Source organism: Melospiza georgiana, chromosome 12 (assembly GCF_028018845.1).
Source record: "Melospiza georgiana isolate bMelGeo1 chromosome 12, bMelGeo1.pri, whole genome shotgun sequence".
Lineage (NCBI taxonomy): Eukaryota > Metazoa > Chordata > Aves > Passeriformes > Passerellidae > Melospiza > Melospiza georgiana.
Genome location: NC_080441.1, coordinates 1,112,177 through 1,130,528, shown reverse-complemented (window position 1 = coordinate 1,130,528; position 18,352 = coordinate 1,112,177). Strand labels below are relative to the sequence as shown.

Below are 18,352 nucleotides of genomic sequence, written 5' to 3'. Positions count from 1 at the left end.
TGAGGATGCTTTCTTCAGTGCCCTTTCTTAACAACTCTGAGCCTGGCCTTTTGCTGCTCATTAATTAACTCGTTGTTAATTAACGAGCAGCATTCCTGGCATTGAAGTGGTGGGGAAGGCATGGGAGAGCAGGGCAGCCGCTCCTCTCAGCAGATTTTCACAGCAGGAGTGACGGAAGGCACGGAGCTTTGGGGATTTCTCTGGAAACATTAGTGCTGCCAAAGGTCACCCATTTCTGCGAGAGCTCCACAATTCAAACAAGCAGCCCTTGCAAGCCAATTAGCAGCGAATGTGACAGATCTGGATTTTATTTATGTAGCATCTAGCAAACAAAAGCAGGTTTCAGCCCCTACAGCAGGGCCACAGGGCCTGGCAGGGCCACGTGCTGGGTGCACTCAGCATGTCCCCACGGGTGTCAGGTCCTCCACAGCACCACGGGCTGTGGCAAAAACAACACCCCACAAATTACCACCAGTGCCACAACGAGTAAATTTAAACTGGAAAGAAAGGAAACCCTTTTCCACACAGAGCACAATTACACAGCACTGTTTATTGCCACCAGATGTTGCAGTAGCCAAGGGCACGAGCTGCTTCAAAAGAGACAGCACACACACACAGGGAGTGGATCAGCAGGCCTGGCTGCCATCCCTGGCTCGGGGCATCCCGTCCCTCCCTGCTGGAAGGCAGCAGCTCTGCTGTAGGAAGGCTCAGACCCTGCTCCCAGACCCTGCTGCTGGCTGAGCACAGAGCCAAGCCCTGGGCTGGCACAGGCACCCTCTGCTCTGCTCAGGGGTGGCAAGGTGCTAAAGAGCCAGCCTGGAGCCAGTGGCACCCTGGCAGGAGCTGGGCAGAGCTCCAGCTGCGCTCTGCAGGGCTGGTGCTCAAGGGATGCTTCAGATCCTCAACAGAGCCCTCCTGGTTGGGGGGAGCCACCTGCAGGGGTTTTATTTTTGTTTGAAATCAGCGTACTGCACAAGGCAGCCCATCTTCACAGGCTCACCAGGGCCCTGCAGCGTTCCACACACCACCCTCTACCTGCCCATCCATCCCCAGCAGGGCACAGCAATGTCCCACCCCAAACTCCTCCACACCTGAGGAAAACCACTCCATCCCCTTTGTCACAGCTCAAACCCGAGTGCTGCTGCTCTGCCCACACGGGGAGGGTGCAGCAACAAAAGCACATGGTGCTGCAGGATTAATCACTGCCACTCACTGGAGAGGTTCACACACACATCAGCCCAGCAGGAGCAGTGCCGAGCTTTGTCACTGCAGAAGTACTTTTCAAATATACATATAACAAACCTAACATCAAAGATCCTGAAAGAGAAACTTCTTTCAGATGATATCCCAGGCTCAGCGTCTACAGAGCACAAACAGAAGGGATGAATGATGCTGGAAACAACAAAGAGAAGTAAATTGTCTCCTCTGGATGAACTCAAGCTTAAAATCTCAAAAAGGAACTTGTCTTGCTTTTGTCTCTGCTGAAAATCCACCTCCTGCCTGGACAATACAGGGCTATTCAGCAGGCAAGAGGCAGCCAGAGAGCTGGGCTGCAGCCTGGACAAACTCTGTTCACAGCCCCAGAGCTCACCAGGGAACAACTGAACCTGAGCATTTGCTTTGGTCTGCCCATTCAGACCTCCACCATATTAATGGAATACATTAATTAACAACAGCAGGTCACCCTGTGAGGAGCCCTTCATTCAGTGATAACAATTCCACCAGTGCTCATCTGCACCCCCAGAACCCAGTTACACAGGGCTCTTGTCTGTGGTGGTGCTCACAGGGGTCCCAGGATGAAGGAAGGGACGAGGATCTGACTCCATGTTGCAGAAGGCTGATTTATTATTTTATGATATATATTATATTAAAACTATACTAAAAGAATAGAAGAAAGAATTTTATCAAAAGGCTGGCTAAGAATAGAATAGGAATGATAACAAAGGCTTGTGACTGACTGAGACAGTCTGGACAGCTGGACTGTGATTGGCCATTAATGAGAAACAAGCACATGAGACCAATCACAGATGCACCTGTTGCATTCCACAGCAGCAGATAATTATTTACATTTTGTTCCTGAGGCCTCTCGGCTTCTCAGGAGAAAAATCCTGGCAAAGGATTTTTCAGAAAATATTGTGGCTACACTTGTCTGTCCCTTTGGGGTGATTACACAGAGCGAGAGGGAGTCTGGGCTGAAGTGGGCATTGCAGGGCATCCCTCCAACCCTCGTGGATGGTTCACAGGAAAATCCTGGAGCCAGAGCAGCTCCAAGCCCTCAGGAGAAGGGGCAGCAGCAGCCAAGGCTGGGAGCACAGGGCAGCACCCAGCTGTCCCGTGTCACCTCAGGAGAGGCGTCCCCAGCCACTGCAGGAACTGCTGCTTCGCCATTTAACTAGTCAGCATTAATATTTATCGCAGCATGTTCACAATTGTAAAGATCTTCATTTAAAATGTTTTGTGCCTCACACCCTGTCAGCAGGGAAAGCACTATGAGGCAGGAGGCAGGCTTGCAGGCTCTAATGCAAAGTGATGGCTCCAGCTTCAGAAGGGAAGCCTATTTCCAGCAGGAACATCTGCTCTCAGTGTGGAAATGGGTACCTAGCGAGGGAGGCTGGGAGCAGATGGAGCAGGGAAGTTTCTCCTCCTCCTGTCACAGACCCACAGCAAGCGAGGCTCAGCACCCATCCCCGTGCTTCCCTCTCCTCTCGCTCCAAAGCTGTGCCATGGAGCAGGGGGTGGCAAAAGCACTTTAATTGTTCCCCGTGGCAAGGCTACCCCAGTTTAGCCCGGTGCCAGAAGCCACGCTGCTGCTGCCAAGGCAGCTCCTGTGTCTCACATGCCTGCAGAGCCACAGCCAGCCTGGGAGGAGATCTCAGACCCCGGGGAAGGTGAGAACTGTCAGAGCATCAGGAGCAGGGAGAAGGAGAGGCTGAGCTGAACCAGGCAAGGGAAAGGTGAGAGTACTGCGAAGTAAAATAAAGATTAAGGTGGAAAAGTGAGAAGAACTTAATGCTAAGATCTGTTAAACCTCCCTCTTGCAAAGTCTTATGCAGGTGCTTAACTTTGCAGGCTGCGAGTAATCCAATTTAAGTCTCGGCAGGATTTAACAATTTTAATTCAGGGGAATTAATGATAGTGCGCAAAGTTAAGCACACGCTTACTGGGTAAAACAGTGTGAAAAGGCTCCTTAGGAGAGGGAGCTTCGTGACTTGGAACTTTTAGAAGTGGAAAAAAACACCATCAAATATATCGAGAAATAATCTTGCACTGGCTTGGAAGAAGTGTTTGATGTGACCTAAAAGTCTCTTCCATCTCTGACTTCTATTAGTCTGTGACAAGACTTAAAAGGTCAGCCAGTCCACCCCTTTGCTAATGCAGGATTATTCCCCTCAGCACAGCGCCTGCTACTTTGCCCAGTCCAGTTTTAAATGAAAAGCCTTGCAAAACTTCCTCTTCCCCAGGACCATTATCCTCCCAATTCTAATGTGTTTCTTTTTGTCAATAGTTCTGTCAGTATAATGAAATCCTCACTGTGCTAAATTGCTAAAAAAGATCTAAAAGTCGAATCTTCTTCTAATATGACATGAAAGTGCCAGTATAAAAATAGGATTGTATTAGCGATTCTCCACTGTATTGTATTAACATCCTATTTCACTTAAGGGAGGCAGGACTGAATTATCTGCGGATTCCTCCAGCCACTACTCTTACAGAGCTGTGTATTTGGGGTTCAGAGCTGCATGACTTCCCATTAAAGCAATACAATAAAATCCTCTGCGGCATGCAAAATGCTGAGGCAAGCGTTTGGGGCACGTGCCAAGCCCGGAGCCCAACCCTGGAATCCTTGCACCCAAGCAAAGCCCACAGGCTCTGCACAGCAGGGATGTGGAGAGCAGTGTGGGGAGGCCAGTGGCAAAACGTGAGGCCCCAGGGGTGGGAAAGAGGGCAGAGAGGAGTCTGAGAAATGGCAGAGTGAAAATATCCACTGTGGAAACACGGTGGAGTGAAAATATCCACTGTGGAAGAAAGGTGGGGTGAAAATGGCAGAGTGAAAATATCCACAGTGGAAGCACGGTGGGGAGAAAATGGCAGAGTGAAAATATCCACTGTGGAAACACGGTGGAATGAAAATATCCACTGTGGAAGAAAGGTGAAGTGAAAATGGCAGTTGAAAATATCCACTGTGGAATGAAAATGGCAGAGTGAAAATATCCACTGTGGAAGAAAGGTGAAGTGAAAATGGCAGAGTGAAAATATCCACGGTGGAGTGAAAATATCCACGGTGGAAGCACCGTGTGGTGGCTCACAGGTGAGAGCCCAGCCCAGGTGAGAGAAGGGAAGAGCTGGCAGCAGAGCCTTTGCATCCTCAACACAACAAAACCAGGCATCTGCAGCCAATTTACACAGCATGGCAAGAAATCCTGTTGCAGGAAGGGCTCTGAGGCTCCCATCACTCTCCAAGGAACAAATCATCCTCCAGGAGGGCTGGGGAGCAGCACAGGGGCAGTGCCTGAGCAGGCAGAGAGCAGAGGTGGGACTGGAGCTCTTTTGGCAGGGCCCTGGCTCAGCAGGGGCTGTGCACAGCCTCTCCTGCTGCTCAGGGACAGCGACACACGGCTCCTTCCCCCTGCCCTGCGCTCTGAACACACTTTCCAGCCAGAAACTCCGTACAGCCTGTTCCTACCAGCATCCAGCAGCACCTAATACAGATTTCTGCATTACCTTGCAGTAAAACTCAACACTAGCACGGCCCCAGTTTCCCAAAAACCAAGTCTGAATACTCTGAAGGTCCCCAAGCTTCAGTGAAGCTGTGGGGAGCATCCCATTTACCAGGAATCTGGGGGGAAAAAAAAAATGTTTCATCTTGTTTCAGCCCACTTCTAGTCGCTATTCCCAGCATGTTCTGCAGCCGTGCCCTCCCTGGGATTTACTGGGGCTTATTTTCCCAACACATGCTCCTTCATTGCTATTCTTCTTCTTCTTTTCCTTTTTTTCCTTTTTTTTTTTTTTTTTTGTGTGTGTGTGTGAACTGCATAGCAGAAAGCTATTGAGCAGAAAGCCAGTGGGAAGCCACAGCTATTGTATCTCTGGTTTAGTTCCTTATCTGCTGAGGGGTCCTTTTGTGATTGTGTTGTGGAAGGACACGGAGACAGCGCCTTTTATCACCAGCACAGCATCTCCGGAATGAAAGGAGAGGCAGCGGGGATGCAGATGTGACGTTCAAGTATAAAAATCCACCATATGGTAAAGATTGCTTCAGCTACAGTCTGGTCAAGATGTTGACACTTTGGTTATGAAAAGCAATATGTATCTCTCTCCTGGTGGTTTCTGTTCAAATTAAATGTTTTGTATCAGGCAGAGAACTAATAAAGAGCCAGGTTTTCCCTCGACAGAGGACTAGTAACAAATATGGAGTAATGTGAAAGCTGACTTGAAAATTACTATTCCCAAAGATGCAATAAATGTAGAGATAAGATTTGCTTAGAGGACTCAAATGAGATAAATGCTAAAGGTGCTGCTGCTGGGAAGAGAGTCCAAGGGGAACGAGCAAAAGTGAAAAAGGCGCATTTAAAAAACACACAGCCTGACCTGTCAATGTTTCTGTTAGCACTGAATCCCTCCCGGACATCGGGCACGGGTTCAGCCTCCCAAACCCTCCTCCTTCCACTGCTCGGCACAAGCAAAGCACCGGGAATTAAAGGGTACCCGGGTGCCAAGCACGGAGCTTGGAGCAGAAAGCAGCTCCTGCCTCCGTAAGGGCTTTGGGAGGGATGCGGTGCCCTGCAGCTGTGGGCATGGGCAGGGAGTGCCAGGGAGCTGCAGCAGGGCTCGGGCACAGCCCTGGGACCAGGGGTGCGCAGGGACCGAGGGTGAGATGGAAATGAGAAACTGAGGTACAAAACCAGCCTGAACCGTGCGAGGCTGCTCCCCCACTCACCGCACAGTGCAGGCACCGCGATTCAGGCCGGCTCGGGCTAAAATAAACTTCTCCCATCAAATATTGAGCAGCCCGAAATCTCCTCCCGAGGCTGGCCCAGGGCTGCGAGCCCCGCTCCGGTCCCGCTGCCTCCCGCACCCTCCGCGCTTAATGCGAGCTAACAGCAGCGCCAATGACTTATTTAAGAGCAGATCAAGAAATATCCCAGCTCTCTTTGGAGACTTCAAAAGCAGCTGAACACCACCGGTATCGCCCGATAAAGACACAGCTTTGCTGTACCATCTGCCTCGGGGGATCCTCGCTGTGCTGGCGGCGGGGAGGGGGAACGGGGCTGCCTTGGGGACAGCCATGTAGAGATGGGGACAGTCCTGCACGGGTGGGGACAGCCCTGCGGAGATGGGGGGACAGCCGTCACCCAGCCCAGCACTGCAGCTAAGGGGACCCAGGGTGACCCTACGCCACCAGGCAGGGATGAGGCACTGCAGGATGCAGAGGGTTTGGAGGCTGGGACCAACGATGGAGGAGGGATGGATGGTGCAGGGCCAGAGCTCACTGCTGGCTTGGCAAAGCCTCGCCCAGCCAGGCCAGCCACTGCTGGGCTGTGCCTTCACACAGCATGGAGGTGGAGAGTGACCCAGAGGAAGGCTGGGGAGGCAAATGGCAGCCTGCTGGAGGCTTTCCACTGGAATTCAGAGCTGAGACTTTGTCCCTTTTCTCAGTCCCATGCACAGGCAGGCAGGGCTGCAGCAGAAAGACAGAAGAACCAAAGTGCTCTAATGGAGACCTTGGGACTCGCTCACTGAGCAAGGAAAGAACGTCCTCCATCAACAGATGACATTTCCCACTGGGGAACAGGGAACCAAAGTTCCATGACCAAAGTCTCTAGCCCAGGCCGAGGCTGATTGGAGATTTGTTATTGATTCACTGTGGCCAGAATTTCATCCTGTGATTTAAACCTAACTCCTCCAAAGAGAATAAGATCAATTTTACAGAGAATCAAATACATAAAGAACAGCCTTTGAGCTGGTGTGCAGCAGACACAGAGAGGGGAGTTTAAAAAAAGGTTCTTTCCTTATCAGGAGAGTTAGGAAAGGAAAAAAAAAGAGAAAGAAAAGAAGCTGGAGAATGTTATTTGCTCATTTTCCCTTTCTCAGTCAAAACAACCCTGTTGCTGCCTGCTCTCCTCATGGGCACAGAGGGTTTCTGATAGCAGTGCCAGGATGGAGCTGCTGCAGTGCCCATCCCTGGAGCCTCCTGCCCAGATCCCCACCTCCCATCCAGCCCTTCCAAGGTGGCCCCTGGCCCATGGAGCTGCTCCAGCAGCACAGAGGCCCAGCAGGTCTGGCATACTGGACTCTGATACCCACCAGGGCTGGCACAGGTGAGGGGCAGCCCCTGCCCCAGTTCCCCCACATTTGGGGATATGAGCTCCCACCAATCAGCCCCCATCCCTCCTGCCTGGGAAGCTGAGAACCCTCACACTAAGCTTCTCTCTCGGAGGTTTTATTATCATAATTCCTTTTTATTTTTGCCTTGGAAGACAATTTATCACCCTCAGGCAGCATAGATTGGCCTCTGCCAAGGCTGATGATCAGCTTCTGTGCCATTTTCCCCTAAAGCACAGAGCACTTGGAGCTTCTTATGTCCTGAAGCTTTGCAAGGGACCAGCCTGGTGCTTGACCCTCTGCTGCCACCCCAGCCACCTTCCCTTGCCCCGGCCAGGAGCACCTGCCAGCACCACGACAGAGGCTTCTGCAGGCAGCCACCCCCCTGCCCATTATTTAACTGCGGCCCAGAGACAATTTTTCTTGGGAAAAGCTTTTAAGCTTGATCAGTGATGGGGTTAATATTGTTTGCCCTGTGTCTCAATTTTTTATCTGTATTAATGGAAACTGCCACGGCTGGGTTTTCCACAGCAGCACCACAGTGCTGCTTCCTTGGGTTGTTGTGTTTTGCAGGCTGGGCTGCGGTGACTGATCACTCTGCAGCACAGCAGATCGAGCTGTGTCCCCCAGAAGCTGCCCAGACCCCCCTGCCCCGGTGTGGTGGCTGCCCCAAAGCCCAGGGTTTGTCCCCAAAGAGCCATGCCAGCAGCCAGGAGGGAGGGGAGCTGAGCTGGCTGCGTGTGGCAGCAGAGGTGAGCTCCGTAATTGTGCACCTGCCTGTGTTTGTTCTGCCACAGCTCTTTGGGGACGCTCGCTTGCATCACGTTCAGGAGGAAAGGACAACAGCACAAAACAAAAAACAGCTGCAAGTTAAACAAGTGGGAGCCCGCTGGGGCTCTTGGACGCTGGTTCCTGCCCAAGGCAAGCAGGCAGCTGGTCCAGCACCAGACACAGGAGCAGAACCCAAATCCAGACAACAGAAAAGCAGACCAGGGACCGTCACTTGCCCCTCTGGGCCCACAACAAGCCCTGAGCAGAGCCCTGCTTCAAACAGAGATATATAATATATATTTTTGCTCTATGCTTTCACGCCTTTGATTCCTCCAATTTATTTGTTCTTGTCTTTGTGGGCTTAACATTCAGCGTGTACAATAAGTCATTGCTTCTTAATCCAATTTGGCTCTGTTTAGATATTCCCGTTTAACATCAAATGTAATATAGAATAACGTCCAGAAGAAACAGGAACGAGGTCCATGGCTCTGAACCTTGCCTGCTGAGGGCTGCCTGCTTTCTTTGCTAATTTATTCTCTCACTGGCCTCACGCTGAGCCCCTCACGGCAGCCAGAGGCACAGCAGGGTGGGGGCTCCGGACCTCGGGGTGCACTGCAGCACCCCCAGAAACTCTCTCATACAGAAGAGGGACAGCCTGTCCAACCTGTCCAATGCCAGAACCGTGTCCTAGGAAGGGTGGGGACCTCAGGGCACCAGCGGTGGATGCTCGCAGGTCCCTCCCTGGGCGTGCAGCCCACCTGCAGCAGCCGAATCTGTGCCCCGAGCGCTCCGTTATCAGCGGCGGCACAGAGCAGCCCGGCAGTGCCACAGACAGCAGTGCCCGGCCAGAGCCCACAGTGCCAGGGGCTCACAGAGCATCCCAACAGCGCCATACACAGCCCCCAGTGCCAGGGTCTGCCCGGGGCTCACAGAGCATCCCAGCAGTGCCACACAGAGCCCCCAGTGCCGGGGGCTCGGTGCATCCCGGGATCCTTCCCTAGCCCCCTCAGCGAGCTCCCTCCCGCACATCCCCGGTTCCAGACGGGCAATCCCGGCTTTATCTGCGGCAGACGCTCAACCCCTCCCGGGCCGCCCACTCGGCGCTGGCACGGACACGGAGCAATGGGGCACAGGGGACAGTGACCCCCGGCCGGGGAGCACGGCGGGGACACGGGGGACAGGAACAGTGACCCCCGGCCGGGAGCACGGCGGGGACCCGTCTGCAGCTGCCATCACCGATCCCCAGCCAGCACAGCGAGCGGAGGGAGGCGGCTAAACCAGGACAAACCCGGCACCGCAGGGCTCCGGCAGGCTGCGATACGCGAGAAAAACCTTCCGTACGGGGGGGTTACCGCCCCATCGCATCCCCCAGCCGGCCCATGGGCAGGGATGTGCCCTGCTCCCCCAACGAGCCCCGCTCAGCCCTGGCAGCCCCCCAGCCCCCCGCTCCAGGGCGGCCCCTCCCCAGACAGCCTCAGTTCCTACCTGGCAGCCGAGTCCAGGCGCGGGCACAGCTCCGGGCACAGCTCCGGCCCCAGGTCCCGGTGCAGGGTCCCGGCCCGGGCACGCCGCAGGGCCCAGCCGGTGCCTCCCCGGGCACGGAACCGCCGATGCTGCGGCACCGCTGCTCCCCAGCCCGGCGGCAATCCACCCCCCTGAAACAAACAGCAGCCTCCCTCGCACAGCCTGGATTATCTCCTTTACCCACCTGCCAAATGAGTCACTAATGAGGGTGCAAACAAGCTGCAGGTGCGGCTGCCGGGCTGGCTGTGCACCGTTACCTGTGGGGTGTCCGTGCCAGCGCACACCTGTGACAAAGCTGAGCCCGGGCCGGGCAGTGGTGGGACCTCACCCAGGTGCGGTTACCTGCAGCTGATCTCTGTTCCTGTGTCCCTGTCAGGCAGGATGATGCTCGGTGTGCAGCTCAAGCATCTCCCCACGCCAGGGAAAGGGCTTCCCACGCCACTGCTCCTGTTCCAGTTCCATTTGGTGTCACCCTGACCGAGGCACTGAGTGAGCAGAGACCTTGTGGGAGCATTTAGCCTGGCAGCCACAAAGTGCTTGGATGCTCTGTGCGTAAATGTGGTCAGTGAACTTGTTAATTCAGAGGCAGTGGGTGCTGCTCACCATCTCCTCCAAAGCACCCTCCTGAAAAACTACAGAAAATAAAGTCTTCTCTGCCATGCCTCATTAGAGAAGTGTTGGAGGCGCTTCCTACCTGTGCTCACCCTCTCACAGTGGTGTTCCCCTCGAAGGTGAAGCTGGCAGAGCAGAGGACCAGCACCGTGCCCAGTTTCGTGGGGGCTCAGAGCCTGCCTGTCCCAGCGGATCACCACTGGGGATGGTGATGGTGATGACCCCTCCTCAGGACCAGGAAAGTTCTGCCTGAGGTTTGCAGCCTCCTGGGTGCCAAAGCCGACCAGCCATGGGACAGGGACGGGGCTGGGGTGGCACCCAGCCATGCACAGGACCAGCACCTGGAGCCCATCAAAGCAAACCCACTGAGGCATATTTAACCAAACACTTACTTTCCATTTTATTCAATAATTGCTTTAATACTAAAATGCATTAGATGCTCAAAGCCGAGAAAAGAAAATCACATTTAGGTGGAAAACAAAGTTCTCATCAGATGAAAAAATCCCAATGTGGCAGGTACACCATTTGGAAACAGAATCATAATAATTTAATAAAGCTGCTTTATCATCTTCATAAAATAGACAGAATGGTGATTCTTCTTTTTTTTTTTTTTTCCTTTTTCCATTTTGTTGTTTACAATGATTCAATCACTGTGAAAATGTACATAACATACATATCAGCATATACAACAATTTATTCTTCATATACTCGGCAACGGAGACACCATGACGAGAACGTACCGCGCTCGGTGCCGCGGCCGCCGGGGTGGCACTGCTGCTGGGGCCACTGCTGAGGGAGGGGGGCTGGGACCCCAACCCAGGGGTGTCTGGGACCCTAGCCCAGCTCAGAACAGCTGAACAGAGCCACTGCTGAGGGAGGGGGGCTGGGACCCCAGCCCAGGGGTGTCTGGAGACCCTAGCCCAGCTCAGAACAGCTGAACAGAGCCGGTTTGGGAGGGAGGGGTGTCTGAGACCCCAACCCAGGGGTGTCTGGGACCCTAGCCCAGCTCAGAACAGCTGAACAGAGCCACTGCTGAGGGAGGGGTGTCTGAGACCCTACTCCAGCTCAGATCAACTGAACAGAGCCAGTTTGTGAGGGAGGGGTGTCTGAGACCCCAACCCACGGGTGTCTGGAGCCTCTCCCCCAGCTCAGATCAGCTGAACAGAGCCGGTTTGGGAGGGAGGGGTGTCTGAGACCCCAACCCAGGGGTGTCTGAGACCCCAACCCAGGGGTGTCTGGAGCCTCTCCCCCAGCTCAGACCAGCTGAACAGAGCCGGTTTGGGAGGGAGGGGTGTCTGAGACCCTGTCCCAGCTCAGAGCAGCTGAACATCAGCCGACACCAGCGGAGGCTCCGTCTCAGCCCCAGCAGAGCAGCAGCAGGGGCAGTGGGGTTTCTCCCCGGCGGTTCCACAGCTCACAGGTTGGATCAGAGATTACCCAGAGCTGCAAAAGCAGCTGTAGCAACAAGACCATCAGTTTTCCCCAATGACAGACAAATGTGTTTCCATTCAAAATTAGATTGGTTTTTTTTTTCTCTCCCTCCCCCCCACCCCCACCCCCTCCAAGAATAATTTCAACATATTCATCAGACAGTGTGTTCTTCACAAAAGCAACTCGTTTCCTGTTTGGAAAAATAAAAATTAAAAAATAAAGGAATTCACTTTTGCACAAAGTGTGATCCACAGGCCACCTCCAGCTCACAACAAACAGGGAACGGCAACAACCTCAGCAGACAGTGCTTGGAGGGGGGATGTTTCCAGCCATCAGTTTGCCCCCAGCCCTCCACCATCCCTCCCAGCCCAGCCCTGCAGCCCCGAGGAAAGGCCAGGGGCTCCCAAGGGAGCAGGGAAGAGCTCGGCCCCTGGCCCCAGCCCCAGGGCTGCTCCAGATGGGTCCTCGTCATGCTCGGGGGAGAAGCGTCGGTGCTTGCTGCTCTCCTGGACCAACAGGGAGCAGAGCAAGTGTGCCTGAAGGGAACCAACAGATCCCAGCGACTTTTCCTAAACCAAATCTGAGGACAGGTCTGAGTTATTAAAAAGCACAATAATTACATCTGGAACCCTTCCAAAAAGCCTTCCTGCCCGCCCCGCAGCTCGGAACGTTTTTTGCATGGCCGGTTTCGATGCAAGTAGGAAAAAAAACCAAGGGACTGCAATTTGCCCAGGAGCCTGGACTCATCTCGAGTGACACGGAGGGACAGTGACAGGAGCACCAAAATATTCTGGGGAGGGCCAAGGCAGCGAGGCCAGGGCAGCTCTCTGGGTCTCCCCTTGGCCCCGCACAGCAAGGCCACACCAGGGAAGGGCCCCTCGCTCACATCCCCCACTGCAGCCCGGGTCAGCCCACAAAACTGGTGCTTAAATGCTTTTCTTGGAGGCATAAGGGTTTACTGACCTCTTTAATGCCCCCTTTTAATACAGAATTATTTCACATTCTTTCTCGGCTGTGCTTTTATTCAGAGTGGCAAGGAACGTTTCCTCTGGGTAAATTAGAGAAATGTTTCTATTTTTTTTTCTTCTTTTTTTTTTTTTTTTTTTTTTTCCTCTCTTCCTTTTCAGTTAGCATCTATTTTTCACCCGAAATACAAGGCTGGTGGTGGCAGCTCCGCAGGCAGGGGGCAGGCAGGAATTAAGGCTGGTGCTTTTCCAGGCACCTGGGGATGGTGATGGGGCACCTGGGGATGGTGATGGCACCTGGGGATGGTGATGGGCACCTGGGGGACCCCACTGCCCACCCCGGGCCATGGGGAAGCTGGGTCCCCTCCTGGCAGAGGTGTGGGTGATGATGGAGCCACACGGAGCCGTTGCCCTGTGAAGCCAAGAGCACCTGACAGATGGGGCAAGGCAGGTTCTGTCTCTCAGCAAACACACGGGAGAAATTCTCCCCCTCCAAATAAAAACCTTCCAGAGCTGACAAAACCAGGTAACATCAGAAGAAACTCAGCTGAACAGTTGCAGAACACCCAGTTACTCCAACAGCCCCGAGCCAGCCCCTCTCCTCTTTGCTCGTGTTATAATAAAACACACATCTGGGGAAAAAAAAACAGAAATAAATGACAGCAGTAACAGTACACAGGCAGGAAACACAGCGGGAACAGAAACAACATATCCCTGAAAAATGGGCTCAGAATCCAGAAGAGGGGAGAAAACCCCCAGTTTGCTTTCTGGAGGGGTGCAGGACATCATGTTAGCACGTGGGATGGGAGCTGAATGAGGTAGTCATCACACCAGTGAGGGAAGCATCACAAATTTCATTAGACAACTGTTTTTTGTTGATTCTTTCCCAATTCCTGGCCCTAGCAAGTGGCAGGGGGAACAGGCTGACTCTGGACCTGTCTCAGACCAGCTGTGGCTTCAGGCAAGATCAATCTGCCCTGAAGAAATAAATGGCTGGAGTTTAATTTTATTTTGAGGATGATAACAACTGGAACTTGTTTTCTGGTTGTTTTTCATTTAAATAAATCAAGTAACAAATACTTTATCATGATATGTAGACCTAGAAAGACTCTTTCTCTAGAAACCACTAATTTCAACTTGCTGGTACAGCAAACATTGGCAAGAGCTATATATTTTTCCTTCCAGAATCGATTTTAAATTCTAGGAAACATTATTGAGGGTAGGAAAAATCTGTTCAGTGAAGGGTTAATAATAATAGCAATAATAATAATAATAATAGACTAACTGAAATCCTCCTACCTTACTCATACCTCACTGAGGAATCATCACTGCAAGAGAGCAGAGAGCTGTGGAATCCCTTCCCTCTCTCCCTTCTACAAAATGGCTATTAAAGTAGCTCAATTTTCAAATCAATTTTACATGAGTAGATTTGTACCCACACAAAAAAGTCCTTAATTATGAGAAAAAATAAAGAATTGCTTTAATTTTTTCTCCATTAAGAAGGCACATTAATTGAATTAGTAGCGTTGTTATGTATCACCTGTCTGCCCCTAAATTAACATCACTATTGCTCATTCCATACTTATTTATGATGCAGGGATAGAAAGAAATCAGAAGGGTCTAAAATCCATGCCATGATGTCATACCTACACACACCCTCGTGGTGCAATCACGGCTGGGAAACGCTGACTGGGAAGTGTGTGTGTGTCTAATTGAGAACGTAATTTAGATCTCTTAAAATAATTCCATCTCTTTGACTTGGAAATGACTGGAGGCGAGGGATATCTAAATCTGGGAACTGGAAAAAAACCAAAATAGCCAACTTCTGGAAAAAAACCTTTCCATGCATTGCCTTGAAATTATGCAAAAGGAACGGGTAAGGGGAAAAGTTCAGCACAGTGCATCCGACAATTGCAATCCAGGCAGGATTTTCCCAAAAACGGCTTCCCACAATGCCCTGACATTTTCCTGCAGGGGCCGGGGGAGGCTGCAGGCAATGGTGGGGGCTGGAAGAAGCGCTTGCTCCACCGGGGCTGCAAACTGCAGCTTCCCCAAGGTTTAACTAAGATGATTGTGATTTATTTTTCTTTTTTTATTCCTTTTTTTTTTAAGCCTGAAAGCCTTTTGCCATCACTAGACATACAGTAATTTGCAATATCAAATACAATAATAGTACAGATAAGTATGTGACAGCAAAAGGATTCGTAAATGCAGGGGTGTCCATAGCAAAACACCAACACCTTAAAAGACAAACAACCTCGTGCTGGGTGAATTTGAACTGAAACTCACCCGACTGTCACTTTGAACAGTCCCACACAAGAAACAGCCGCTACTCCATCCAGACTACAAAACCGCCGGGGTGGTTACTAAAGATGTCCGAATAGGGAACTGGCCACTCAATTCTCTCCGGGAATGGAAATTTATCTTCGTTTTGAGATACAAAAATATATAAACTCCGAGGAGGGGGCACCGAGCGCTCCTGAGGACTGGGGGGGCCTGGCCTGTGCCCCCGCCACCCGCCGCCTCCCGGCCAAAGCCGAACACGGCTCCTCACTCGGGCTGCACACCCCTGCCGCCCTCGAGACACGTGGGATTGTCACATCAACGATAGCTCCATTTATAAACAATACATTTAGGGAAAGCTTTTAAATACAGCAATCTGTGAACCATTGGTAAGCGATAAAAACAATCTGCGCTGGGAGTCGTGCGGTCCCTCATCCTCATCCTCCTGTGGCCGAGTGCTGCTCAGAGGACGATGTCCTTTAGCCTCATCCTCATCCTCGTGCCGCTCAGAGGACGATGTCCTTTAGCCTCATCCTCATCCTCGTGCCGCTCAGAGGACGATGTCCTTTAGTCTCCGGGCGCCGGGCGAGTCCTTTTCCCGGCTGGCCTGCAGGAGCGGGTTGCCCTCCTGCCCGCTGCTCTCGCTGTCCGCGCCCCGGGGCTCGGCCTCGCTGGGCCGGGAAGGGCCACTGTTCCCAAAGGGCTCCCGGCCGCCGGCGCAGTGCCCGGCCCCGTAGGGCGCCGCCGGCTTGCCGGACAAGGGGCTCTTCAGGTGCAGGGGCGAGGTGACGGGGCTGACGGCCTCGCAGCCGTTGCCGGCCTCGCGCACGGCGCCGCTCACCTTGGGGCTGCAGCAGGCGGCCGAGTCCACCGTTCTTTTGCCTTTGGGGTTGGCGAGGCGCTCCTCGGCCGGGGGCTCGCCGCCCTCCTTGCCGAAGGTGGCGAAGGTCCTTTTGGCGCCGCAGTCCGCGTAAGGCTCCGCGTCCACGGCCGTGGCCTCGATGGACAGCGCGATGACGTTCCTGCCGTGCTCGGGGGACTTGGCGCGGCTGGGCACGGCGCCGCGCGGCATCCAGCACCTGTCCGAGTGGCCCAGGATGCGGCACTCCTCCCGGCAGTGGAAGCCCTCGCTCTGCTCTGCAGGAGAAAGCACAAGGCACGGTGAATGGGGTGCCCACGGCCTCCAGCCTGCCCGGGCTGGGGGCGCCACACCGAGCTGGGCACTGCAGAGAGGATCCTACCCCAAACTGCACTGACTGAACCTCAAACAGCCATCGCTTTCAAGGCTCTACAGACTGGAGTTTGATTTCCAATAGGTTGTGTGTCACCTGTCAGCACCAGCACAGAAGCCTGGAGAAGGAGTGACGGCAGCAAATCCATCACAACAGGGCTGTCGGTGTGTCAAGCCCTCAGAGCCAGTGGTTCCCGGGTTTAGTGGCCAGTGTTAAAAGCCACCATGTTTTAAGCTTGGTTTGACGTGACATTTAAGCTTGGCTTTTTGCAAGGAAGGGAAGGGAACAGAGGGAGGAAAGAAAAGGAGGAGGAGGGAAGGTTCTTTGTGGTTCTGCTGTATATGTGAGTTTTAACTTGTTGCTTAATCCCCACTGACCTCTCACACAACAGAGGCTTTATAAATCTCCAAGATTGTCCACTCCACTGAAGATTAAATGTGTCATTTCCAGTGCTGGGGCTTTATTCATACAGGAGCAATAAAGATTCCTTCTCTCGACTTGGGGCTGTCGTCCCAACACCACTTTACTGTGCTGAAATATGGACTGGTGGTTTAACCCTTCCCAAGGACCCTCCAAGACCAGGTCCAAGGGCTGCCAGGCGAGAGCAAACCCTGGTGCCCGGGGCCTGTGTGCATTCCTGCACTGTCAGTCAGCCCCAGAGGGCTGCACAGCTTCACCTCCACATCACAGATGGACAAAGCGAGGCTCGGGGAAGCAGCCAGGCTCAGCCAAGTGCAAAGCTGGAAATGAAATTCAGCAGTTTCACCATGCCCAGCCTTTGCTGAGCATCCGACCGTGGCTCCTGCCTCACACCGCAGGATCCTGGCTGCTTTTCAGTCTCGGCTTCTCCTTCATTTGATAAGAGCTTGTAATTGCAGCTGCCCTCCTGAAGCACAGCCTTTCCCCACGCAAAGACGTGGCTGCTTCCTCCCATAACCCACACAGCAGCACTAAAGCTCCAATGCCATCACCCCCAGGAGCCCACGCTCGGTCGGGGCTGGGCTGATGGATGGAAGGTGCAGGCTCAGCCCAGATTTCCTTCCCTCCGTCTGCAAACCATTCCTTGTGCTGCTCTGTACATCTGTGTGCATAACCTCCGCTCCTCAGACACATTGGTATTTCCACCACATGCGAGCACTAGGGCGGCTGATAAAAATTCTCAGCACATAACACAATGCACCAAAATATGAGCAGCTTAACACTTACAGAGAATAAACGAGTAAAAGGCAGACCTCAAAAAAAAAAAAAAAAAAAAAGGAAGAAAAAAATAAAAAAAACCACCAAGAAAGGGTTTTTTAAAGAAAGTGAAGAAGCCAATTAATTGAAAAATATATGGGTAAAACATCAGCTTTTTCTCTACATCAGAGCAGCAAGCCAGTGATGTGGAGCAGGGGGCTGGGTGGAGGGGAGGAGGTCTGGGTTTTGGCAGCTGCCTTTACAGCAGCTTGAGAGAAGGATGCCCTGAGCCCTACACACTGAACAACCAGCACTGAGCTCTAAAAGCCCATGATCTTATACTTTGATTCTGCTAATTTCAAGTACTTGAGCAAAATAGAAAAAAAAAAAAAGAAAAATTGCCCAGAAAATATTGCTGTCTCCCTATTTATCCACAGCTTAACTTCAAAAGGGTGCTACAGGCATACAAAGTTGTGTAGTCTGGCTGTGATAGCAGAGGACTTGGTGATGGCTGGAGGGGCTACAGAAATATCTCGGATTCTCATCCCGATGAGACACTGATTTATTGTGCTGTGTGACCTTGGGCGTGTTGCTGGAGCACACATCACTTCAGTCTCTCCACAAACATGAAAAGCTGGATCTGTGAGCGTGCTGGGCTGGCTGGTCAGGCTCAGGGGAGCTGCTTCTCCTCACCTTCCCTGCCCAGCAGCACAGCTCAGCCCCCAATCCATGGCACTGCCATAGCCAAGGCAAACCTCACTCCAGAGGGAGCACAGGCAGGTTGCTCTTGCCTTGACCCATTTATTCCAGCTGCCACATTTTACAGCTAGAAACAATTGGAGGGCTTCCCTGATTACTGCAAGTGGATATTCCTCAAAGCCTACAAAGGCACCTGTGCTTTAACAACAGCTCACTAAAGGGCCTGGTGCCCCTCTGCCACGGAGATGATCAGTTTTGGACATTGCAATGCTTGTCTAGAACCTGCAGCAGCTGAAATGCAGGGAGGAAAGGAGCTGAGAAGCATTACATTACATTACA

General features: G+C 52.6%; 1 protein-coding gene across 4 annotated transcripts in view; it reads right to left on the bottom strand.

Moving 5' to 3' along the window:
* Window positions 1–10,602: 10,602 nt before the first annotated feature.
* PCDH19 (protocadherin 19) overlaps window positions 10,603–18,352 on the bottom strand; it is a 62,035-nt gene continuing 54,285 nt past the window's right edge. For 2 of the 4 annotated variants that reach the window (XM_058032624.1, XM_058032626.1), the window contains exon 5: window positions 10,603–16,043. In XM_058032624.1, the coding sequence (XP_057888607.1) occupies window positions 15,457–16,043 (587 nt within the window). In that variant the 3' untranslated portion in view covers window positions 10,603–15,456. The remainder of the gene's footprint in view (window positions 16,044–18,352) is intronic. The other 2 variants (XR_009115116.1, XR_009115115.1) reach the window with 2 other exon arrangements.